Below are 19889 nucleotides of genomic sequence, written 5' to 3' on the forward strand. Positions count from 1 at the left end.
AAGGTGTATAATCCCATTCATAATCATGAAATGCATATTGAAACTGCCCTGAGATAGCCTTACATTCCTTTCAGATCAGCCAAAATGAAGTCTGAGTGTAGTCAGCGTTGGCCTGGATTCAGATCGGAGCTCTTATGCTGTACTGGTGAGAGAGAGTGAAAACTGCAACAGTCATTTGGGAAAACGGAGTATGACAGCTAGTAAAGTTGAAGAGACAAGAGTTTCACTCCTACTTATACGCATTTATGACATAAGGTTCTCAAACTTATTGGTCTCAGCATACGTTTATACTATTATTTTGAAACATTGATGTCTAGTTTTGTAGAAGACAGCTGAATTCTCATATCTGCTTCTGCATTCCGTGTTGAAATACGCAGTTTTGGTTGAAACATATGAAGAAAACCCAGCCACAAAACGATATGTAGTAGGAAAAGGGAAACTTATTTTAATAGCCACTTTAGATAATTATAAATATTTCTGGTTAATATTGCACAAAAACTTGACAAGTGGTTAGATTCTTCAAGGTTTGGTCCATTGTGGAATCTGAAGCCTTATCAATGAGCATTTCTTTACTCTTTAAGGTTATAATCCATTATCTTGCAGTTTCAGTGGTTCTTTTACTCATGTATGATTTCGTAACATTATTACTTGGTATTTTGGAAAATATTGGTTCATTGAATGATCCAGATATTCTAAATACTGACACATATTAATAAATAACAAAATTCTCATTTATTATTATAATCCTGATCTCATCAGAGAAGTCTAAGTATTGGGAAGCAGTCAAGCTCACTGTGGTAGATATATGTTTGTTAAATGTTGTCATTGGCCAGAAGTGGTCTCAGTTGTTTTCCTTGGAGTGATAGGCTCACTGTATTCATTTTTGAAGAAACAGTTTTGAAATAAGCCAGAGTAGTCATTGTCTGTCAGTTTTTCTTCCAGGTATAAAAACTATGTTTCATAAAAAAGCTATTTCAGCTTACCAATCATGATCACAGAAGTGCCTTGCTTCCAGAAAGCCTTCATACTTTGGTACATCACAGTTACTTGATGCTTTCCCATTTTGTCACACAAATATTTAAAGGGTGTGTACTTATGGATTGAGATTTTGAGATTTAATAATTGTACTGCTTCATCAGTGATATTCTTAAATGCAGCTAGTGTTATTTATGTTTACTGCAGTTGCAGAGCGTGTTGAGAATGTAACGGCTGCTAGTACGGTTTGGTGCCACTGCCTTGGCTACTGAAAAAGGCACCAGCAATTTTACCCACCATTGCTTTTGCACCACATGCAAATATCAGCACAGTGAAAATGGTAAATCATGTCTTATTATGAACATAGCTTTGGCCTCACAGATCCTTGAAAAGGTCTCAGAGATATATATACCTCACAGGTCTGTGGACCAATCTCTGAGAACTCCTCCATAGAAAAATATCTGCACATGTGTGTCAGGGTACGTGTATGAGAATGTATAGGGTATATTTAGAAAACATTTTTAATGATTGCTGCAAACTGGAAGCAATCTAAATTTCTTGGTAATTAGATTAGGATATATGCATCCAAAGGAATACGATCTAGCAGTGAAAATGATCTATAGCTACAAAAGTCAAATGGTTGAATTCCACAAATGTACACTGAGTTGAAGCTAAGTCACAAAAAAATCCTCTAGTATATTTATACTTAAGTGTAGTTCAAAACAAGCAAACCTAAATTATTTTGTTTGGAGATATATATGTAGCTAGTAAGACATCCAGAGAAAAGCAAAAGATTAATTACTACAAAAGCAAAAGATTAATTACTACAAAATAATTAATTACTATTAATTATTAATAGTGTGTACCTGTGAGGAGGGGTTTGGAATAATCATATGAATAGTTTCCCTGACAGGATTCCTGATGTTATCCTGTGTGTTGATGAGCAGATGCTCTCTTAATAATTCCTTAAATTATAAAAATACACTTTGTGTGGTATGTTTCACAATAAAAGATGGAAGCAAAGAGAATAAAAGCACAATATGTCCCCTAACTTAATGTATAAACTTAATGTAATTTTTATGAGATTTAAATTTCAATAGGAAAAAAAACCAGCTGTAAACATCCTTAAAATAAACAAAAATGAAGGGGTAGCAGCCCTTATAGATGTTAAAAACATACTGGAAAGCTACAATGACAACTGTGGCATTAGATTCATAAATAGATTGCTGGAACAGAATAGAAAGTCCAGATGTAGACTAAATGCATAATTATAAAAAGTTACTTTATGGTAAAGATATCATTTTAAGTCATTATCAGTCTGTTTTCTCACTTACTCAAGTTGCGTAATTTCTCCATTCCATTGTTAAGCCCTTTCAGTTAGTTCTTTACTTTTGTTAGTATATTTTTCACTTCTAAAGTTGCCATTTGTTTCTTCATGGTATCTTATATTTCTTGGCCAAGACTTTGTTTCTTTGCTTAAACTGGTATTTTTTTAAAATTTGCATCAAGCTTGTTCATAATTTCTTGGTAAAGCATTTCTATAACGTATACTTTAAAGTATTTGGGAAATAACTAACATACTAACATATATGTCTTCACATATATGCTCACATTTATTCTTATTTGTATTGAAATGGTTTTTATTATTATGGTATGACAACTTATTTTTGATGAAATCCTTTATAGTATTGTGTTAAAAAGTCTGTATATTATTTAATACCCTTTCCCTTTATCTGAAGCAGATTTTATCTGAAACTGCTTTTGAGGGGTGAACCAAAGGGGCAGCACCACTGTGTTATTCCCAGGTGTGTGGAAGTTCCAGTTTCATAATTGACCTCCATTGATTGTTGGAGAGGAGCCTCTAGTGGCTGTTGCACAAGAGTGAAAGTTTAGACTCTCCTCTCTGTGCTTTGCTGATACCACCCTGGCTTACAAGTTTACTGCTTATCAGATGGTCTCCAGTGACACTACGGTGGGAGTGGAGGGGGGGCATGTTAGCTCTGCGCAGTGGTTTAAGTTCTGATTGTCCAGTAGGTGTCCCCTGCCACCACCCCTGTGAGGAGGGTTAGGGACACCTCGTGATCACTGTGTGGATGTTCAGCTCCAGGCTTCCCACTTTCTCTCCACCAACACGGTGGAGGAAGGAGGCCTTATTCCTCTGCAGTGGGTGTGAATGTCCTGGCTCTCAATCTAGCCATCTGTGATGTCACCCTATCTGGTGGCGAGAAGGGGTGTCTGGGTCTGGGTTCTCTTTGGCCTTTGCTGGGGATTGTGGGATTTGCCTTCAACAGGTTGGTTATTATCTAACAGTTTTCTGTCTTGCTAGCCTGCCACTTTCCCACTCTTTTGGTTAGAGACAGCAGGCGTTTCTTGGGCTCTTTTTGTTGTGTACCTGTTAGTGTTTCTGGATTGTTGGCTTCTTTAGCACCTGTTCTGTATACGAATCAGAAAGCAAACCTAGGGAATTTATGCTTTTTTAATCTTCAGTGCCTGAGTCTCTAGTTGGTCTGCCACTTCTCTCTACCTTTTAATGTTTTCTTGTGTTTGTCTTATGTGTTGTGTTCAAGGTTTATAGCTATACTGAGTTAAAACGTAGGGAAATGTACATCTCTCCTCCGTTGTGTCTGGAGGTAGAAGCCTGCATTCAGTTTTGAAGACTTCTCCCCCCCCAAATATATAGTTCTAGGTTGATTCGTTTTTCTTTTTTCTTTTCTTTTCTTTTCTTTTCTTTTCTTTTCTTTTCTTTTCTTTTTTCTCTTTTCCTTTCTTTTCCTTCTTCTTCGTCTTCTTCGTCTTTTCTTTTTTTTAAAGATTTTATTTACTTATTTGAGAGAGAGAGAAAGAGAGCATGAGCAGGGTGAGGGGCAGAGGGAGAAGCAGACTCCCCACTGAGCAGGGAGCCCCATATGGGGCTCCATCCTGGGACTCCAGGATCATGACCTGAGCTGAAGGCGGACGCTTAACTGACTGAGCCACCCAGGTGCCCCTTGATGTGTGTTTCTTTGAGTATTTAAAAGAGGTTCTTGCATTGTTTCCTGTCTTCCATCGTTTACATGAGAAGTCACTTGACGTGTCATTAGTATCATTATTCCTATGTGTATAATGTTTTGATTATTCTCTGGGTGCTTTCAGGATTTTCTTTTTATCTTTGGTTTTCAGCAGTCTGACTATGATGTGCCTAGGTGTGATTTTCTTTGTATTCTTCCTGCTTGGGGTTTGCAGAGCTTCTTAAAACTGTAAGTTGATTTTTTTCACCAAGTTTGTAAAAAGTTTGACCTTTATTTCTTATTCTTTTTCTGTCCCATAATTTCTCTCCCTGCAACTCCAATTACATGTATGTTAATATATTTGATACTGTCCCACAGGTTACTGAGGCTCTTTTAATTTCTTTTTTAATAATTTTAGTTTCTCAGAATGGATAAATGATTCATTTATTTTCAACGTCACTGACCATTTTTTCTGTCCTATCCAATCTCTTGTCAAACCTGTCCATTGACATTTTTATTTAAATTATTTTAATTCAGGTTTGCAGAATTTCCATTAGGTTTTCACTTTGCAATTTTTTTTTAAAGGATTTTTTTTTTTTTTAAGATTTTATTTATTTATTCGACAGAGATAAGAGACAGCCAGCGAGAGAGGGAACACAAGCAGGGGGAGTGGGAGAGGAAGAAGCAGGCTCATAGTGGAGGAGCCTGATGTGGGGCTCGATCCCATAACGCCGGGATCACGCCCTGAGCCGAAGGCAGACGCTCAACCGCTGTGCCACCCAGGCGCCCCTCACTTTGCAATTTTTATGTCTCTTTTATTGTATTCTTTGTTGTGACCAGTTTTTTCTGTATGTTTCTAATAATTGCTTTAAAGTCTTTGTACATCTTGTCATTTTTTAATTTGAATTTTTTATAATTTTTTAATATGTCAGTCACCATACAGTATATCCTTAGTTTTTGATGTAGTGTTCCATGATTAATTATTTGAATTTTTTTTTCTCCCTTATGGGTCCCATTTTCTTGTTTTTGGTTTTTCACATGTCTAGGAATTTTTATTGTACACTGCACATTTTTAGGTGATAGGTTACAGATTCTGGATTCTATTACCTTCATCTGTTCAATGGCAAATTTTGTTCTGGAGGCTTTTACAATGGCTGGACTTAGACTCCAGTCTACATCATCCCAGCCATCGGCATCATCTGCTGGGTTCCTTCAGCAGTTCAGGTGTTGCTTTCCTTGAGCTGCTCAGTGTCCTTCTGTGAAGGTACATGTTAGGGGTATGAGGAAAATTTGAGAGTTTATTCTAATCTGGGGGCCCCCTTCTCTGTAGCTCCCTCTTTTCAAGGTTTCCCTCAGTTTCCAATCTCCCTAGTCCTGAGAACTTCATCTGTTTTCCCACATCCCTTGTGTGAGGTCTGGTTCCAGTCTCCCCCTTTCCATGCACATGAGATGTCTGTAGCTAAACATTTGTTTCAACACAAATCTTAGCCAGTGATGTCTTCTTCCAAGCATCAAACGTCCTTCCTTTCCATCTTGCTTTCGGTTATTCACAAGTGACTTGCAGTAGTTAGGCTTTATATTTTATTCAGATTTTACAAATTTTATTTTTAAAATAGTTACTCTGATGCTAGCCTGTCTGCCATTCATTACCCAGTAAATAAATTTGGAGGTTTTTTTCTGCATGAGAGTTGTTCTTTTAAGGTTTATTTTATATACAAGATAAATCAGTCCTTCTAAAGAAAAGTACAGTTGAATATGTTTTGAGAAGTATGTATAGTCATGTATATAACGATCATCATAATCAAGATACAGAGTATCTCCTTCATCCCAGAATGTTCTCTCATGACCCTTTATGTTCTGTCCCCTCCTGCCTCTTTAGTTCCTGGCAGTCACTGATCTGTTCCTCTTCCTATAGTTTTGCCTTTTCTAGATCGATATATAAATGCAATCGTAGGGTATGAAATCTTTTCTGTCTGGCTTTTGTACTTAGCATAGTGGTTTTGAGATTCATCCATTCACCAGCTGAAAGATTTCTTCCTCTGTGTGGCTATTATTTATAAAGCTGCTGTGAACATTTATGCAACATGATATATCTTTTCATGTTTCTTGTGGAAATAATTAGAACTGAAATTGCTGATTCTTAGAAAGTATATGTCTAACTTTGGAAGACAGTTTGACAGTTACTTCAAAAGGATCTTATACTTTTCCATTTCTACCAGTAAGATGTGAGAGAGTTCCATTTGCTCTCCAGTTTTCTAGGACTGGTTATTGTCAATGTTTCTAAATTTCATCTATTCTGGTTGGTGTTTAATGATATTTCATTGTGGGCTTGATTTTGTATTTCCTGATGAGTAGTGAAATTGAACATCTTTATGTACTTACTTGCCATTTTATACCTTTGAATTGCCTGCCCAAATCTTTCACATCTACCCCCCCCTTTTCCAATTATTTGTCTTCTCATTACTATTGAGTTAAGAGAGTTTGTTTTTTATGTATTCTGCAAAGGAATCATTTATTAGAGATGTATTTTGTAAGTATTTTTGCCTAGTTTGCATCTTGCTTTCATTTTTTTAGTGCTTTTTGAAGAACAGATGGTTTAATTTTGATGAAGTATGTCATTTGTCAATTTTCAAATGTTTTCCTTTAAGGATTGTGCTTGGTATGCCTTATATAAAAATATTGTTGCATATTCCAAGGTTACCGTAAGGTTATTTATTCATTTTATAGTTAAATTACGTGTATGGTGTGAGAATACAAGACATAAGGTTCAAGGTTCTTTGTTTTCCATGTGGATATTCAGTTGTTCCAGCATCATTCTAAAGGACTATTGTTCCCCTGAATTATCTTGACTCCTGGTCAAAAATAAATCACATAAAGAAAAGATATTTTTTTAAATCATGAGTTCATGTTGATATTTTTTTGATTTAATTCAGTTCTTTATATCTTTAAAAATTTGTATTCCCCTATCCAGTCTGTGATTGTATCTTTTCTTTTAAGATAGTTAATTTTTCTTCTAACTGAAAAAGCTACTAAAAGAAAAAGGAAAATTATTGTTTATTTTGTGCATCAATTTAAAAGAAGTCCAAATGTGGTGCCTGGCTGGCTCAGTTGGAGCAGCATGTGACTCTTGACCTCAGGGTCATGGGTTTGGTGTAGAGATTTCTAAAAAAAATTAAATATAAAAAGAAATAAAAAATAAAAGAAATCCAAATAAACACCCAAAGCTAGTAGATCAATAATGAGATTTAATATTGTCATTGCTTTTTGTCATTATCCTTTGAGCCCATGAGTGGCATACAACATATTTGAGTTATTTGCTATGATTATATAAATACTCTTGGTATATAATTCAGCTGCTACAAGCATTTTAGTTTGTGTTAATATTTTTACTGATATTTCTTATGTGATAAGCCAGTGTGCTTACTTTCTGAGTAGCATTTTGTCAACTGACAGTAATGGAAGTCTGCTCTATCACTTCTTTGTGAGACAGGTGGGAAACACAGTTTGGTCTCCAAAGTCAGGTACGAGAGTTTTATTCATCCAGAATCTGGTTCACTTGTATTGACTGTGTGTGGATATATTTACTGGCTTTTGTAAATATAACTTCTGTTTGGATGACCTCATTCTGTTAGTGTACTGTCTGTAAGAATAGACATTGTACCTATTATACGTGTACATTTCCATGAACACCCCTAAATAAGATCAATGTGCATAAACTGAGATCAGTTCAAGAAGCTAATAATAGCACTCCCGGAATTCTGTTGCTTTTGGTCACTACTTTTTTTTTTTTTTTAAAGATTTTATTTATTTATTTGACAGAGACAGACAGCCAGGGAGTGAGGGAACACAAGCGGGGGAGTGGGAGAGGAAGAAGCAGGCTCCTAGTGGAGGAGCCAGATGTGGGGCTCGATCCCAGGACTCTGGGATCACGCCCTGAGCCGAAGGCAGATGCTTAGCGACTGCGCCACCCAGGCGCCCCTTGGTCACTACTTTTAACTGCCTAGAGGCAAGCATTATCATCACTACTAACATCATAAATTAGTTTTGTCTGTTTTTGTACTTTATATAATTGGCCTCATACAATAAGTACTGTTTTCTTTTTCACATACTATTATGTTGGTGAGATTCACCAAATGGCAAATTGTAATTGTCATTCATTTATAGGTAGTAGTATTCTGTTGTCCGAATACTATAATTTATCCATTTTACTGTTGGGCATTGGGGCTTTTCAATTTGAAAATATTATGAATTGTGTTTTATGAACATTCTAATATATTTCTTTTGGTAGTCAGTGAGGATTAATGTTTTATGGAATTCAAATCCCAAAGTGGCTACCTTCTTTCCTTATAACCTAAGTGAAAGTGAGGATATAAGTGGGATAAACTATTCAGTGTGTTAATGGAATTTGCATTAATTACCCATATCTAACTAATTGTGAATTCCTCCAGTTCATTTCCTCTTTCCCTTCCTGGCTTTGTAAGGGTGGGCAAGGAATTTAATCTCTGCCTCATTTGTAAAATGAGCGGTAATGGTATCCACTTAAAATGGTGGTTGTTAGACTTGAATAAGGTCATTCTTGTAAAGTGGTTGGCCTGGTTACTGGGAAATCATGTTCACTAACTTCTGCATATTAAATATGTTTTATTGGCCCGCTTTATGTCTTCCCTAAATTATGTGCTTCTATAAAGTGTCATTGTCTATTTTTAAGTTGTACTCATTTTTATAATTTATAAGCTTTACTTTTATATATTCAGGATAATAGACATTTGTAATTCAAATTGCAGGTTATTTAAAAAAAATTTCTTTTGTCATTTGATTTTCTCTGAGATATGTATGGTTTTTCACCATATAAAAGTTTAAAAGTTTTACATAGATTTATTCATGTTTTTATTTATGGTTATGTTAAAGATTATAGCTACTATGGTTATTTCTTTAGGGTTTCCTGATTTATGTATGTTGTTATCAACTAGAGAATTTACTATTTCCTTGACCCAGTTCGAAAGAGGGCACATTTGTGTACTCAGAATGTTTGGCTCAGAAATGCTTATCGTAGGTTTCTCTTAGGTTTTGCTGCTTTGTTACTAGGATGGAGTTTAAAATATTTACCCTATTTACTTAATAGTTTTGAGTAAAGAAGACACTGTATATTGTAAGTATAATAGAAAAATTTTCTTAAAAATATAGTGATTTGGCAGAAACCAAACCACTCTGTGAAATGTGCTAAATGTGAGATATTGGTATATAATAAATTACCATAAATTTAATGGCTTAAAACAGCCCCCATTTATGAGATCATATTTCTCTAGGTCAGAGGTTTGGGTAGGCTCAACTGTGCTCTTTGTTTAGGGTCTTAAAGCTGTCTACCAGCCTGGGTGCTTATCCAAAGACCTGGGGAAGAATTCTCTTCTGAGCTCATTTAGCTGAACGCAGAGTTCTATTCTGTGCAGTTGTAATACTGAGGTTACCATTTCTTTATTGGCAATTGGCTAATTGGCCAACCTTGCTTGAGGTTGCCGGCAGCTCCTAGAGGCCACTCCTGGATCTTGCATGTGACTCCTTTTGTCTTCAAAGATGGCAGTGATGTTTTGAATCCTTCCCTTGCTTTGAATTTCTGTGACTTTCCTTTCTTCTACCAGCTGGAGAAAACTTTCTGCTTTTAAAGGAATTGTGTAATTTGAATAAACCAATCTCTCCTTTGATTAATTCAGCATCAGTTGAATAGCAGCCTTAATCACATCTGCAAAAATCCATTTGCCCTGTCATATAGTGTAATCTCTGGCATGATATTCCATCATATACATATATATATATTTTTACAAGAGTGCAGGCATTTTAGGAGTCTACCTAACACAGTGCCATCTTGAGGAGGTTGGACCTGATCCAGAGGTATCAAGGACTCCCTTAGAAAGACCATTGTGATAGCAGCGAGGAAGAAGGGTCAGAAAGGGAAGATACTGGTGGGAGAACAACTTCATTCATAGCAGTGTCCATTTTGATTTTGTAATGTTATTATTTATTTATTTTTTTTTAGCAAATGTTCCAGTCAGAAATCTATGTTTATTAGTGTACAAACCAGAATAATTAACTGGGCCAGCATAGCAACAACAAATCACTCATCAGGATACTCATGACTTTAAGCCAATTTATATGTAAAATGTTTTGGTACATTGATTTTTATTTCAGTCAGTTCTATTTTAAGCATATTTTTTCTAAAGCAAACACTAATTCTTTTGTTAGAGACTTTAACACCTGAATCTCATGAATAACCTCTTCCTAAACACAGTATTAGGGTGGGTTGACTTCTGAGATATGTAATCTCATGCAGTAGATGTTGGTTCTTACTTGCTTCAGTTTTTAAATCTAGCTTTATCTATTTTTATCCTTTGGTCTTGAGTTTTGCATTTTTCAAGCTGTATTTTTTTCATGACCAAATTTCCCACATCTCAAAGATTTTGACATGTTTCTTATTCAATCATTTCAAAAATAATATGTTTTTTCTTTTGATTCAAAAGAAATCTGCTGTAGATAGAAGGGAATTAAAAATTTTTCTAGTGGATAGATTTTGAATTTCTGTTGTAAATTCATAATTATTAATGTCTTAGGTTTAGGAAATACCTGCTTTTTAAAATATGGCCTAGGAAATACTTGATTTTTTTGAATTTGTGGACTTTTTTATGGTCATATGTATAGTGAATTAAAAATAATTCTAAAAAATAAAAATAAAAAACTACATTTGAATAGAGTGTATATTCTCTAGTTTTGGATCATGGAGATCTGTGTATCTATGTGTAAGTTTGAATTGAACTTGATCATTGTTATTAAATTCTTTATTTCATATCTATTTATATCTTGATTCCTGAGAGCTGTATTAAAGTCTGATGTATTCATGTACATATTTCTACTCAGTTTTACTTTTATATGTCAAGGAAATTCATAGTAGGTATGTAAACTTTAATGACTGTGTCTTGTTCTGTTGGAATTTTTAACATAAGACTTATTTTAATGTGAACTTTATCTTTGTCCTATTCATTACTTTTTGGTTTGGATCCAATTTTCTTTGCTATAGCTGCTTTCTTTTTGGTAGCATTTGTTTGTGCTTTTCCCTCCAGCTCTTATTTTTAAATTTGCTGTGTCACTGTGCCTCATGCACATGTATGTACATATATACACACACATACATACATGCACACACATATACCTAAATAAAATGTGTGTGTGTGTATGTGCGTGCATATGCACATGTATAAAGTATGTTTTGCACATTTTGAAAAGTTACTGTTTTTTAATAGGGAATTTAACCTGTTTATGTTTATTATCCATGGACTTGAATGTAAACTTAGCAGGTATTAAAATTTTAGTTTCAAATAATTCTTTGTTGACCTTGGAAAATATAGCTTTTTTTTGGTTTTTGCATTGAATATTGCTAATGAGAAGTAATGACTGATTCTCCTTTCTTTGTAGCTGGCCTGTTTTCTCTTTCACAGACTACTGGAGTTTTTCCTTTTCTTTGTTACCTTAAAATTTTGCCAGTGTTTCTAGGTGTGAGAAATTTTAATCTGAAGTGGGTATTTCCCATTAGGGAGGCAATGTGGCAGATATTAAGAGTAGGTGCTTTTGTTGTGATACAGAGATCAGTGAACAGAGAGAAGGACTCTGCTGCCTCCCCCACCTGTTCAGTGAAATAATGCTTAGTACATGTTAGCTGTTATTATTAGATATTTTCATGATTTTTTTAAGAGTAATTTCTCTGATTATAGTCCTTCTATTTTCTCTCCTTTTGGTACTCTTGCTAAGGAGACACTGAATTTTGTGGATGAGTTTACCATCATTTTACTTGTTTTTCTTACTTTGTCCTTATTCTTTATTCTGCATTCTGGGAGAATCCCAGCTGACTGATAAGAAAAGTCTGGGAAAGGTTAAAAAGTTTGGTATATGGGAAACCTATAATAATATTTGATATTTCTTAGAGCACTTAGCCCATTGCCGTAGTTGATACAGAATAGATACTTCACAATTAGTTGAATGAACTTTGGAATATCCTCAAACTTATTGTTAGATAAGTTTCATAACTCATCTTTAACCTTAATCTCTGAAATTGTGTTGATTCTGCTTTGTTTTGTATTGCAGATTTATTTTGAGAGAACCTTCCTTATTTCAGTCTAGTGAAATAAAAGTTTTAGAAGTTCCTCAAACTTAGTCTTAATAGTTGGACACGAACTCAAGAGTTTTTTCTTGGATGTGCTCTTGGATAATTGTCAAAAGATATTGTAACACTTTTCTTTTTTCTCTACCTCTCCCCTTTTTCTTTTTTTAATGATTAAAAAAGGTAGAAAAAAATAAAATGCTATTTAGGAGCTTTAAATACTGATTCAAATAAATTGTTTATTTGATAAACCATTTAAGAGCTATTTACCTCCCTCTCCCCAGATGTTAATTAGCTTTGTAATTGTTACTTAGTTTATAATTTGTTTTATTCCTATATGTGTTGTAGAGGAATGCTGATGTTAGAGAAGTTCCCTGTGGAAATTTATTCTTTCATAATTTCTACAATTTACAAATGCTTTTATTTGGTTCAGAAAGATGTATTCTAGCATATATAAAGTATACATTTTCTTTCAATGCCAAATGTCTTTCATTAGCTATGTAATTATAACAGATGGGCTTGAAACGTTCACTTAAATGCAGTTAGTATTTTACTTCCCTTCCTTTATTCCCTGTATCTTTATATGTTATTGTAAATTAGTATGTTGGATACATTCCAGGACTTCTCATAGTAGTTTAGCTAATGTCACGTAATATTTTCCACTGCAAATGTGATTAAGAGAACATGTTGATGTTTCTAAAATGATATAGACATTGGGAAAAGGATCAATTTAAATTATTTTGTTTCCTTATTATGCACTTAAATAAAAGTCATTATATTTTATTTGCCAAAATTATTTTTAGTGCAAAAGGCTTCTGTACAACTTGCCGTATGCTAAAAAATGATGGAGATTCTAGATTTTAGCAGTTTAGCTGAAATTATTTTGTTATGTTAATAAGTTAATATAAAAACTTTATAGCAATCAGTTGGACATATAAATGCACTTTTCTCCTTCAGCATTTTCTTGGTGTTTCTGGCATGACTCAAGGATACTCAGACTACTGAGATGTTACACATGTTGTTAATTTTGGTTGTGATAATAAGCTAAACATATATAGAGACCCTGAGAGTCATAACATAAAAATAAATTCAGAAAAAGCTGGTTATTATACTTTATTAAGAGAAATAGCCTTTCTTTCTTTTGTCTTTTTAATGATGTAGCACCCATAACTACAAAAAGAGAACTGAAATGTTTATTAGTTTCTTTTTTTTTTTTTTAAGATTTTATTTATTTGTCAGAGATAGAGACAGCCAGAGAAAGAGGGAACACAAGCAGGGGGAGTGGGAGAGGAAGAAACAGGCTTCCAGCGGAGGAGCCTGATGTGGGGCTCGGACCCAGAATGCCGGCATCACGCCCTGAGCTGAAGGCAGATGCCTAACGACTGAGCCACTCAGTCACCCCATAGTTTCTGAACTTGTGGATGTTATAGACAACAAAAATGCCACAGATATAACTGTGTTTATGAGTCAGCTAGAAGCTACAGTGGTCTGTTGACAGTGCTCAAAATGTGTAGAAGACTCATCAAGAGATACTAAACTTTCTTAGGTTGGTTACAAGGAAGAATTTGATGGCACCTTATATAAAATGCTGGAATGAATTATAATTTAAAAACTGTTGTATTCTCTGGTAGACTAGGAGAATACAGAATAAGTATGTTAGCATGTGAAGACCTAATTGGGGTGCCTGGGTGGCTCAGTTGGTTAAGCATCTGACTTCAGCTCAGGTCATAATCTCAGGGTCCTGGGATCGAGTCCTGCATTGAGCTTCCTGCCAGTTGGGAGTCTCCTTCTCCTTCTCCCTCTGCTTCTGCCTCTCCGTGACCCCCTCCCCCGTGCTCTCTCTTTCTCTTCTAATAAATGAATAAAATCTTAAAAAAAAAAAATTCTTCTTAGTAATGTTAGCAACTTTCTCTCTTTCAGGATGGCCAGTTTTACCATAAATTGTCCTGTTTGGCTTCTGTTGTTTCAATTTTGCTATTCATGAACCACACTTAACAATGAGATTACCAACAGTGAAATCCATTTAGTACATACAAATATGAACACCTGTTTAGTAGGGCTTTCTGTGTCAAGTAGCATTCATAGTGCTACAGATGCAAAGATAGCAAAATATGTGCCTCTCCCTCAAGGATCCAGGACTAGGATGAAAAAACAAGTAAATAATTCTTATGCAGTGAGTGGCATGAATGCTAAAACAGAAGCCTGTACAAGATAGACAGCTAGGCATCTGCAGAAGAGAGATTTTATACTGTACAATGCAGGCTACCCAGGAAAAGACCCACAAAGAATGTGATACGCAGAATGACCTTGGGAAGATGAGGGAGAGTTTATTAATCATTCTTAGGGAAAGCTGAGTAAGTACATGTTGCATTGTAGGTAATTTGTACTGACTTCTTACACCTTTAGTTGTCCTGCACTTCCCCTGTGTTTCTGTTGGGGCTTCCTTCTCTGCTTTTACCACTAGCAAGAGAATAGAGGCACATTGAAATAGGGAAAGGAGACACTCAGATGATTCAATTTTTCTTCCCATTCCCAGTTTTTTTTTTTTTTTTTAAAGATTTTATTTATTTAAGAGAGAGAGACAGCCAGTGAGAGAGGGAACACAAGCAGGGGGAGTGGGAGAGAAGAACCAGGCTCCCAGTGGAGAAGCCTGATATGGGGCTTGATCCCAGAATGCTGGGATCACGCCCTGAGCCGAAGGCAGACACTTAACGACTGCACCACCCAGGTGCCTCATCCCATTCCCAGTTTTTATTAAGAAACTTGAAACTGCTACAGGGAGTGTGTAGATTTGTAGGCGTTCCTTTAATCCCATGATTGTCCCTTATTAACTTATTCTATGATTGTGGTTTATTTCACACTGATTTTTAGGTAGGGTGAAAATAGTAAGAGGTTTTGTGAACAGTATAGATTCGTTTTATTAGTTTGTTGGTGGGATTTAAAATGTGTTGAAATAACCCACAACTAGACAACTTGCCCTTTCAACCATATTACTAATTAAAAAAAAAATTTAGCTGTTTTTGACAAAAGTCAGTAGAAAAAAGTGAAATGCTCACTTTCAAAACTTGAACCTGTATTATACCAAGCACTCAACTGAGTACTTTAGATTTTATCATTTTTAATGGATCCTTTATTTAGTATTACGGAGGTTTAAATTGTTTTACTAGTAATGTATACAAGACTGTTTTTATACTTTCCTAGCCGCACATTTGAATGCTCCTTTTCCAGATTTTATTAAGAGATTTCTTTCCCATTTGCCCTCTTCAGCGATGTGCATTTTGTAAGCACCTTGGAGCCACTATCAAATGCTGTGAAGAGAAATGCACCCAGATGTACCATTATCCTTGTGCTGCTGGAGCTGGTACCTTTCAGGACTTCAGGAACTTCTTTCTTCTGTGTCCAGAGCACATTGACCAAGCTCCTGAAAGATGTAAGTTTACTACAGATATACTTTTCAAACATTTATCAGTGTACTTACTTCAAATAACTAATGTTGTAAATTCCTTAAATGTTATTTTGCTTGTATTAAAAGGTAATATTCGATAATCTTGATAATCTAAGGGATCTTTGCCGGAGATCCTTGGGGGGATCTGTTATCACCAGTATCATTGAAGTTAAATACCAGAGGTATTTCCTCAAAATTTCAAAGACAGTTTGCATGTTTTAAATTCTGTTAAAAAAATTTTTTTTTGAACCTCTGTAGAAAGAAATACTGAGTATATTTTAATATGTACTGTAGAGCCATTTAACTAGTTAAACAGTATTCAGTGTCTTCTACACCAAAAACCACCCAGTTTAGAATATTAGAAGATGATTCCCTCAGGTGTTACTTCAGGATGTACGTTAATAGGATCAGGAAACACTTTTAAAATTCTTGGTAATTGTATAGCCCTGATAATCATAATAGAAATCTCTGTTAGTGCTTCTTCTTGATTTATCTGTCTTGGTTACCTATAATCCTCAGTTGTGCTTTTTTCCTTTCTTTTCCAAACATTATTTTATAATTACGTGAGAATATTTAAATGTTTGAAATTTGTTATATAGAAAATTATAACTCTTTCCTATCTTAATTGTTAAACAGAGATCTTGTCTTTTTCTTAGTATATGGATTTCCAATGAGCATGTATGCTTTGGGATTTTTTCCCCCTAGTAAATTGAATTTCCAGTCTCCTTGTGAAATCTCTGTGATGCTTTATTATTATTTTTTATGTTACCTGTTAGTTACTTTAGTGTTAGCTTTTATCTATGTCTTAGCAATACTAATGAAAGCTTTTTAAAAAAATCTTGTCTGGCTCTGTGAAATGTAAATATAGCTCAGGCTTAAACTTAAATAGTCTCAAATACAGTTAGATTGTATAATCTCAGTACCATAATTTCATCTTCAGTTGAAATTATTTTTGTTTACATGTATAATCATGTTGTCCTTAATCGCTATACAGACAGAAATTATAGGTAGGGCAAACTGAAATGTCAGATTGAATTTAGGCGAATAAGGGATTTAAAGTTTTAAAATATGTGTGCGATTACATACTTAAATCTTTGAGAAGAAGAACATTCATGCACAGCAGCTGTCATGGGTGTTTTTTATTTTAAGACCTCATGTAGTGAATTACTTCACACAGGTGTACCAACTGCAATGTTGGTCATCAGGGTTGATTATATTCTGGGTGGTATAATGCACTTTGCCAATCAAATAAAACAACCGTATGTGTGTTTAAGAATCTGAATTTTATTCAGTGTTTTGTACTTAGTCATATTTCAAACCTCAGTAAACAACATACAAACTATTCTGTGACCGTATATTAGAGGTTTTGTTAGTTAATAGCCATCCTACTTGCTACTGCAGACTGTGTTCTAATAGGGTCTATCTCATTTAATGTTAGAGACCATAATAAACACTGTGTAAATTAATGAAGTGTAAGGACTGAGGGGAGATGAGCTGCTGGCACTTACCATACATACAATGAGAGGTCTGTGCTGGCACACAGAGCTAAAAGATACCCTGAAATTATTGGCATTGTGCCTTGTTCCAAAATAGATTTATGGAGACTCATAAAAATACATGAATAGTAGGATAAAATAAAACTAAAAATACGCAAGGAAATTTGGCCATGGGAAAATAAAGATAGTATAAATATGAACATAATAGTGACACTGGTATTTTGGTAAATAGATGCATACTTCCTAGACCTAAGCCACAAACTTGGCTTCAGAGCTCTCCAGCAATCAACACAAAGAAGGGAATATGAGCAGTGACCTGATTCATAGTAATGTCAAAATAACTCACTTGATACTGAGACTATATATACATTATACACTGTAGCAAAACATATCCCACAGGGCAACTTCTAATAACAGTCCTCAAAATAAGCCAGTGGTATGAAACCAAAGTCCAATTGAGTAAATTTTATTCCTCAAGGATCTTAACCAGTGCAGTCTATATACACTAAGGATATAGAGAATATTGTAGGTAGAATGTGTTATAGTAATTTACAAGATTATGCAATGGTCTTCATAAAATCTTTCATAAATATTTTTAGCTCTCCTAATTGTGTGTCATAGCACAAGGTGCTTAATATTTTTAAAAAATGGGGCTTAAACACCAGTGTTACTATGAGGTTTAAATAACAGTTAATGGAAACCATGTAGCATTTTACTTTGTATAAATGAATTGCTTTACAAAATGGTAGCTATTCCAGCTCTTACCTAAGACCCAAATTGTATGTATAAATTGAGTGTAATACTTTATGCTGCTGGCTAAGTGTAGAGCGATATGCTTGATAGTTAGCTGAGTTAGGAGTTGGACTGACATCTTCTTATGAAAGTTGAATAGAAAAAAAAAAAAAAGGACCTCATTAGAAAGAAATCCCAGCAAAGAGAGAACCTATGAGCAAGGCCAAGATTTTCATCAGAAAACAGTTTTAGGGTGCTTTGTCATAGATAAATGCTGGTCCTGGCTTCATCATTATTTTCATGATGATGAAAGTGTACACTAACCTTGTCTAGGAATTTTACACTAAATACCATCTCGGAGACATAGCCAGATACACTTACTGAGTAGTATTTTGCCTCTCAGGGAAAGCTAAATGGCAAGGAGCCAGAGGATCAGAGGAAAGAACATTCCAGCAAGAGTGAACAACTACTGTATAGGTCTTGAGGAATGGGCCGGGCAAGATTGTGGAATGACAGCTAGTCACCGAGGATACTAGAGACAACATCAGAGTGAACAAAGACTAGATCACCTAGGTCTTGTGAACAAGGGAAGGGTTTAGACAGTCTGTCTGCAGTGAGAAGTTTTTGAAGGGTTCAAACGTGGGAGTGCTGTATTTCTTCATTCCCTCCTCTTCCCCAGTGTATTTACTTTCATCACTCAGCTTTAACTTCTCTTAATTTTCTTGGTTGTCTTTGTATCTCTTGATACCAGGTCCTTCTACTTTCCTGTTACCCTAAATTCTGTCAGTCCCTGAACTTTCCAACCTCCCTGCCTGCTCTGTGGGCCAGCCTTTCTGGACAACATCCATGATTTACTTTTTCTTGCTAGTGATCTTGTTTAGTCCAGCTCAGTGTCCTGCCAGTAAAGTAAGCCGAGATGATAGGTGCTGTGACGTTGACGGAAGTTACAATGCTCTGCGGATGGAGTCTGGCAGCAATTTGACTTTTGTTGCTCTTCACCAGGGTTTATATTCCCCTGCGTAAGCAGTAGTTTCACCTTCCAGCTTGGCCAAGTGTCTCTGACATGGTTCCTTCTCATTTAGGCTCAGTGTTCTTGCCTTTTCCTCCATCTCTTCTCTTGTCACAGCTGTCACAGGACATGACCTTGTCCACAGCTGATCCTTCTGTTCCTCCCGCTCTTTTCTTGCTCCTCCGCCATCATTTAGCTTCTTCATTCTATGCCTCTGCTGGCACTTTCCTTCTTTCTTTTGTACATGCTCAGATATTCTTCACCTTATTTGTCCTTCCAGTGGGAGTAAATATCAATTAGTAAAGAGCATGATCTTTGGAGCCAAATTTACCTGGATTTAACTCCTATCTTCTCTTAAATTAGCTTTAGCTTTAGTCTTTCACTCAATCTCTTCTGCTTTTCAACTGCTTAAAGAAAAATTTCACTTCATTGTTTGGTTATTGCTTCAAACTTAATGTCTCTGTGGGGCATATATGTATGTATATGTACATATGCTTATTTCTGACACGACACTTAAGCTATCTAGTAATACCATTTTTTGCATGACCTCCAAAAGGTTATTTTGGTGTTTCTATACATATCTTCTTCCTGACTGGGGAAATGGTTGGAACCAACCTCATTTCTTGATGCAGTGCTTTTTTTCTGTTGTATTTTTTACATATAAATGTTTTTAGACTGAATGTATCATGTGGATGTTTTTCTTTGTCTAATTTATTACCAGTGATCCATACTAATCAAACAACATGACGGTATTGCCATTAAGGAATTGGTGCAAACTATCGTAGAGGAAGAGTTATCTCTGCCACAGTGATATACACAGTTATCTTACTGTAGAATGGGCTTTGCTCTATAAAACAGTGCCATGCAAAAGAAATATGATTTGAGCAATAGGAGTAATTCAGATCTTTCTAGTAGTCATGTTAAAAATTTTTAAAAACTACAATTAATTTAAAAAATATATATTTAACCTAGTATGTCCAAAAAATTAGTATTTCAACATGTAAGCAATAAAATTTTTGAGAGATTTGATGTTATTTTCTTCCTAGTAAGTCTTTAGAATCTGGGGTGCATTTTATATAGTACAGCACATGTCAGTTTGGAT

The 19889-nt window shown here is 35.1% G+C and overlaps 1 protein-coding gene across 1 annotated transcript in view; it reads left to right on the forward strand.

Moving 5' to 3' along the window:
- Nucleotides 1-19889, forward strand: part of KMT2C (lysine methyltransferase 2C) — a 271020-nt gene that overhangs the window by 132203 nt on the left and 118928 nt on the right. The window contains exon 7 of the mRNA XM_040643770.1: nucleotides 15373-15535. Within this exon, the coding sequence (XP_040499704.1) occupies nucleotides 15373-15535 (163 nt within the window). The remainder of the gene's footprint in view (nucleotides 1-15372; nucleotides 15536-19889) is intronic.

This window comes from Ursus maritimus, unplaced genomic scaffold, assembly GCF_017311325.1.
Source record: "Ursus maritimus isolate PB19 unplaced genomic scaffold, ASM1731132v1 scaffold_3, whole genome shotgun sequence".
NCBI classification, from domain to species: domain Eukaryota; kingdom Metazoa; phylum Chordata; class Mammalia; order Carnivora; family Ursidae; genus Ursus; species Ursus maritimus.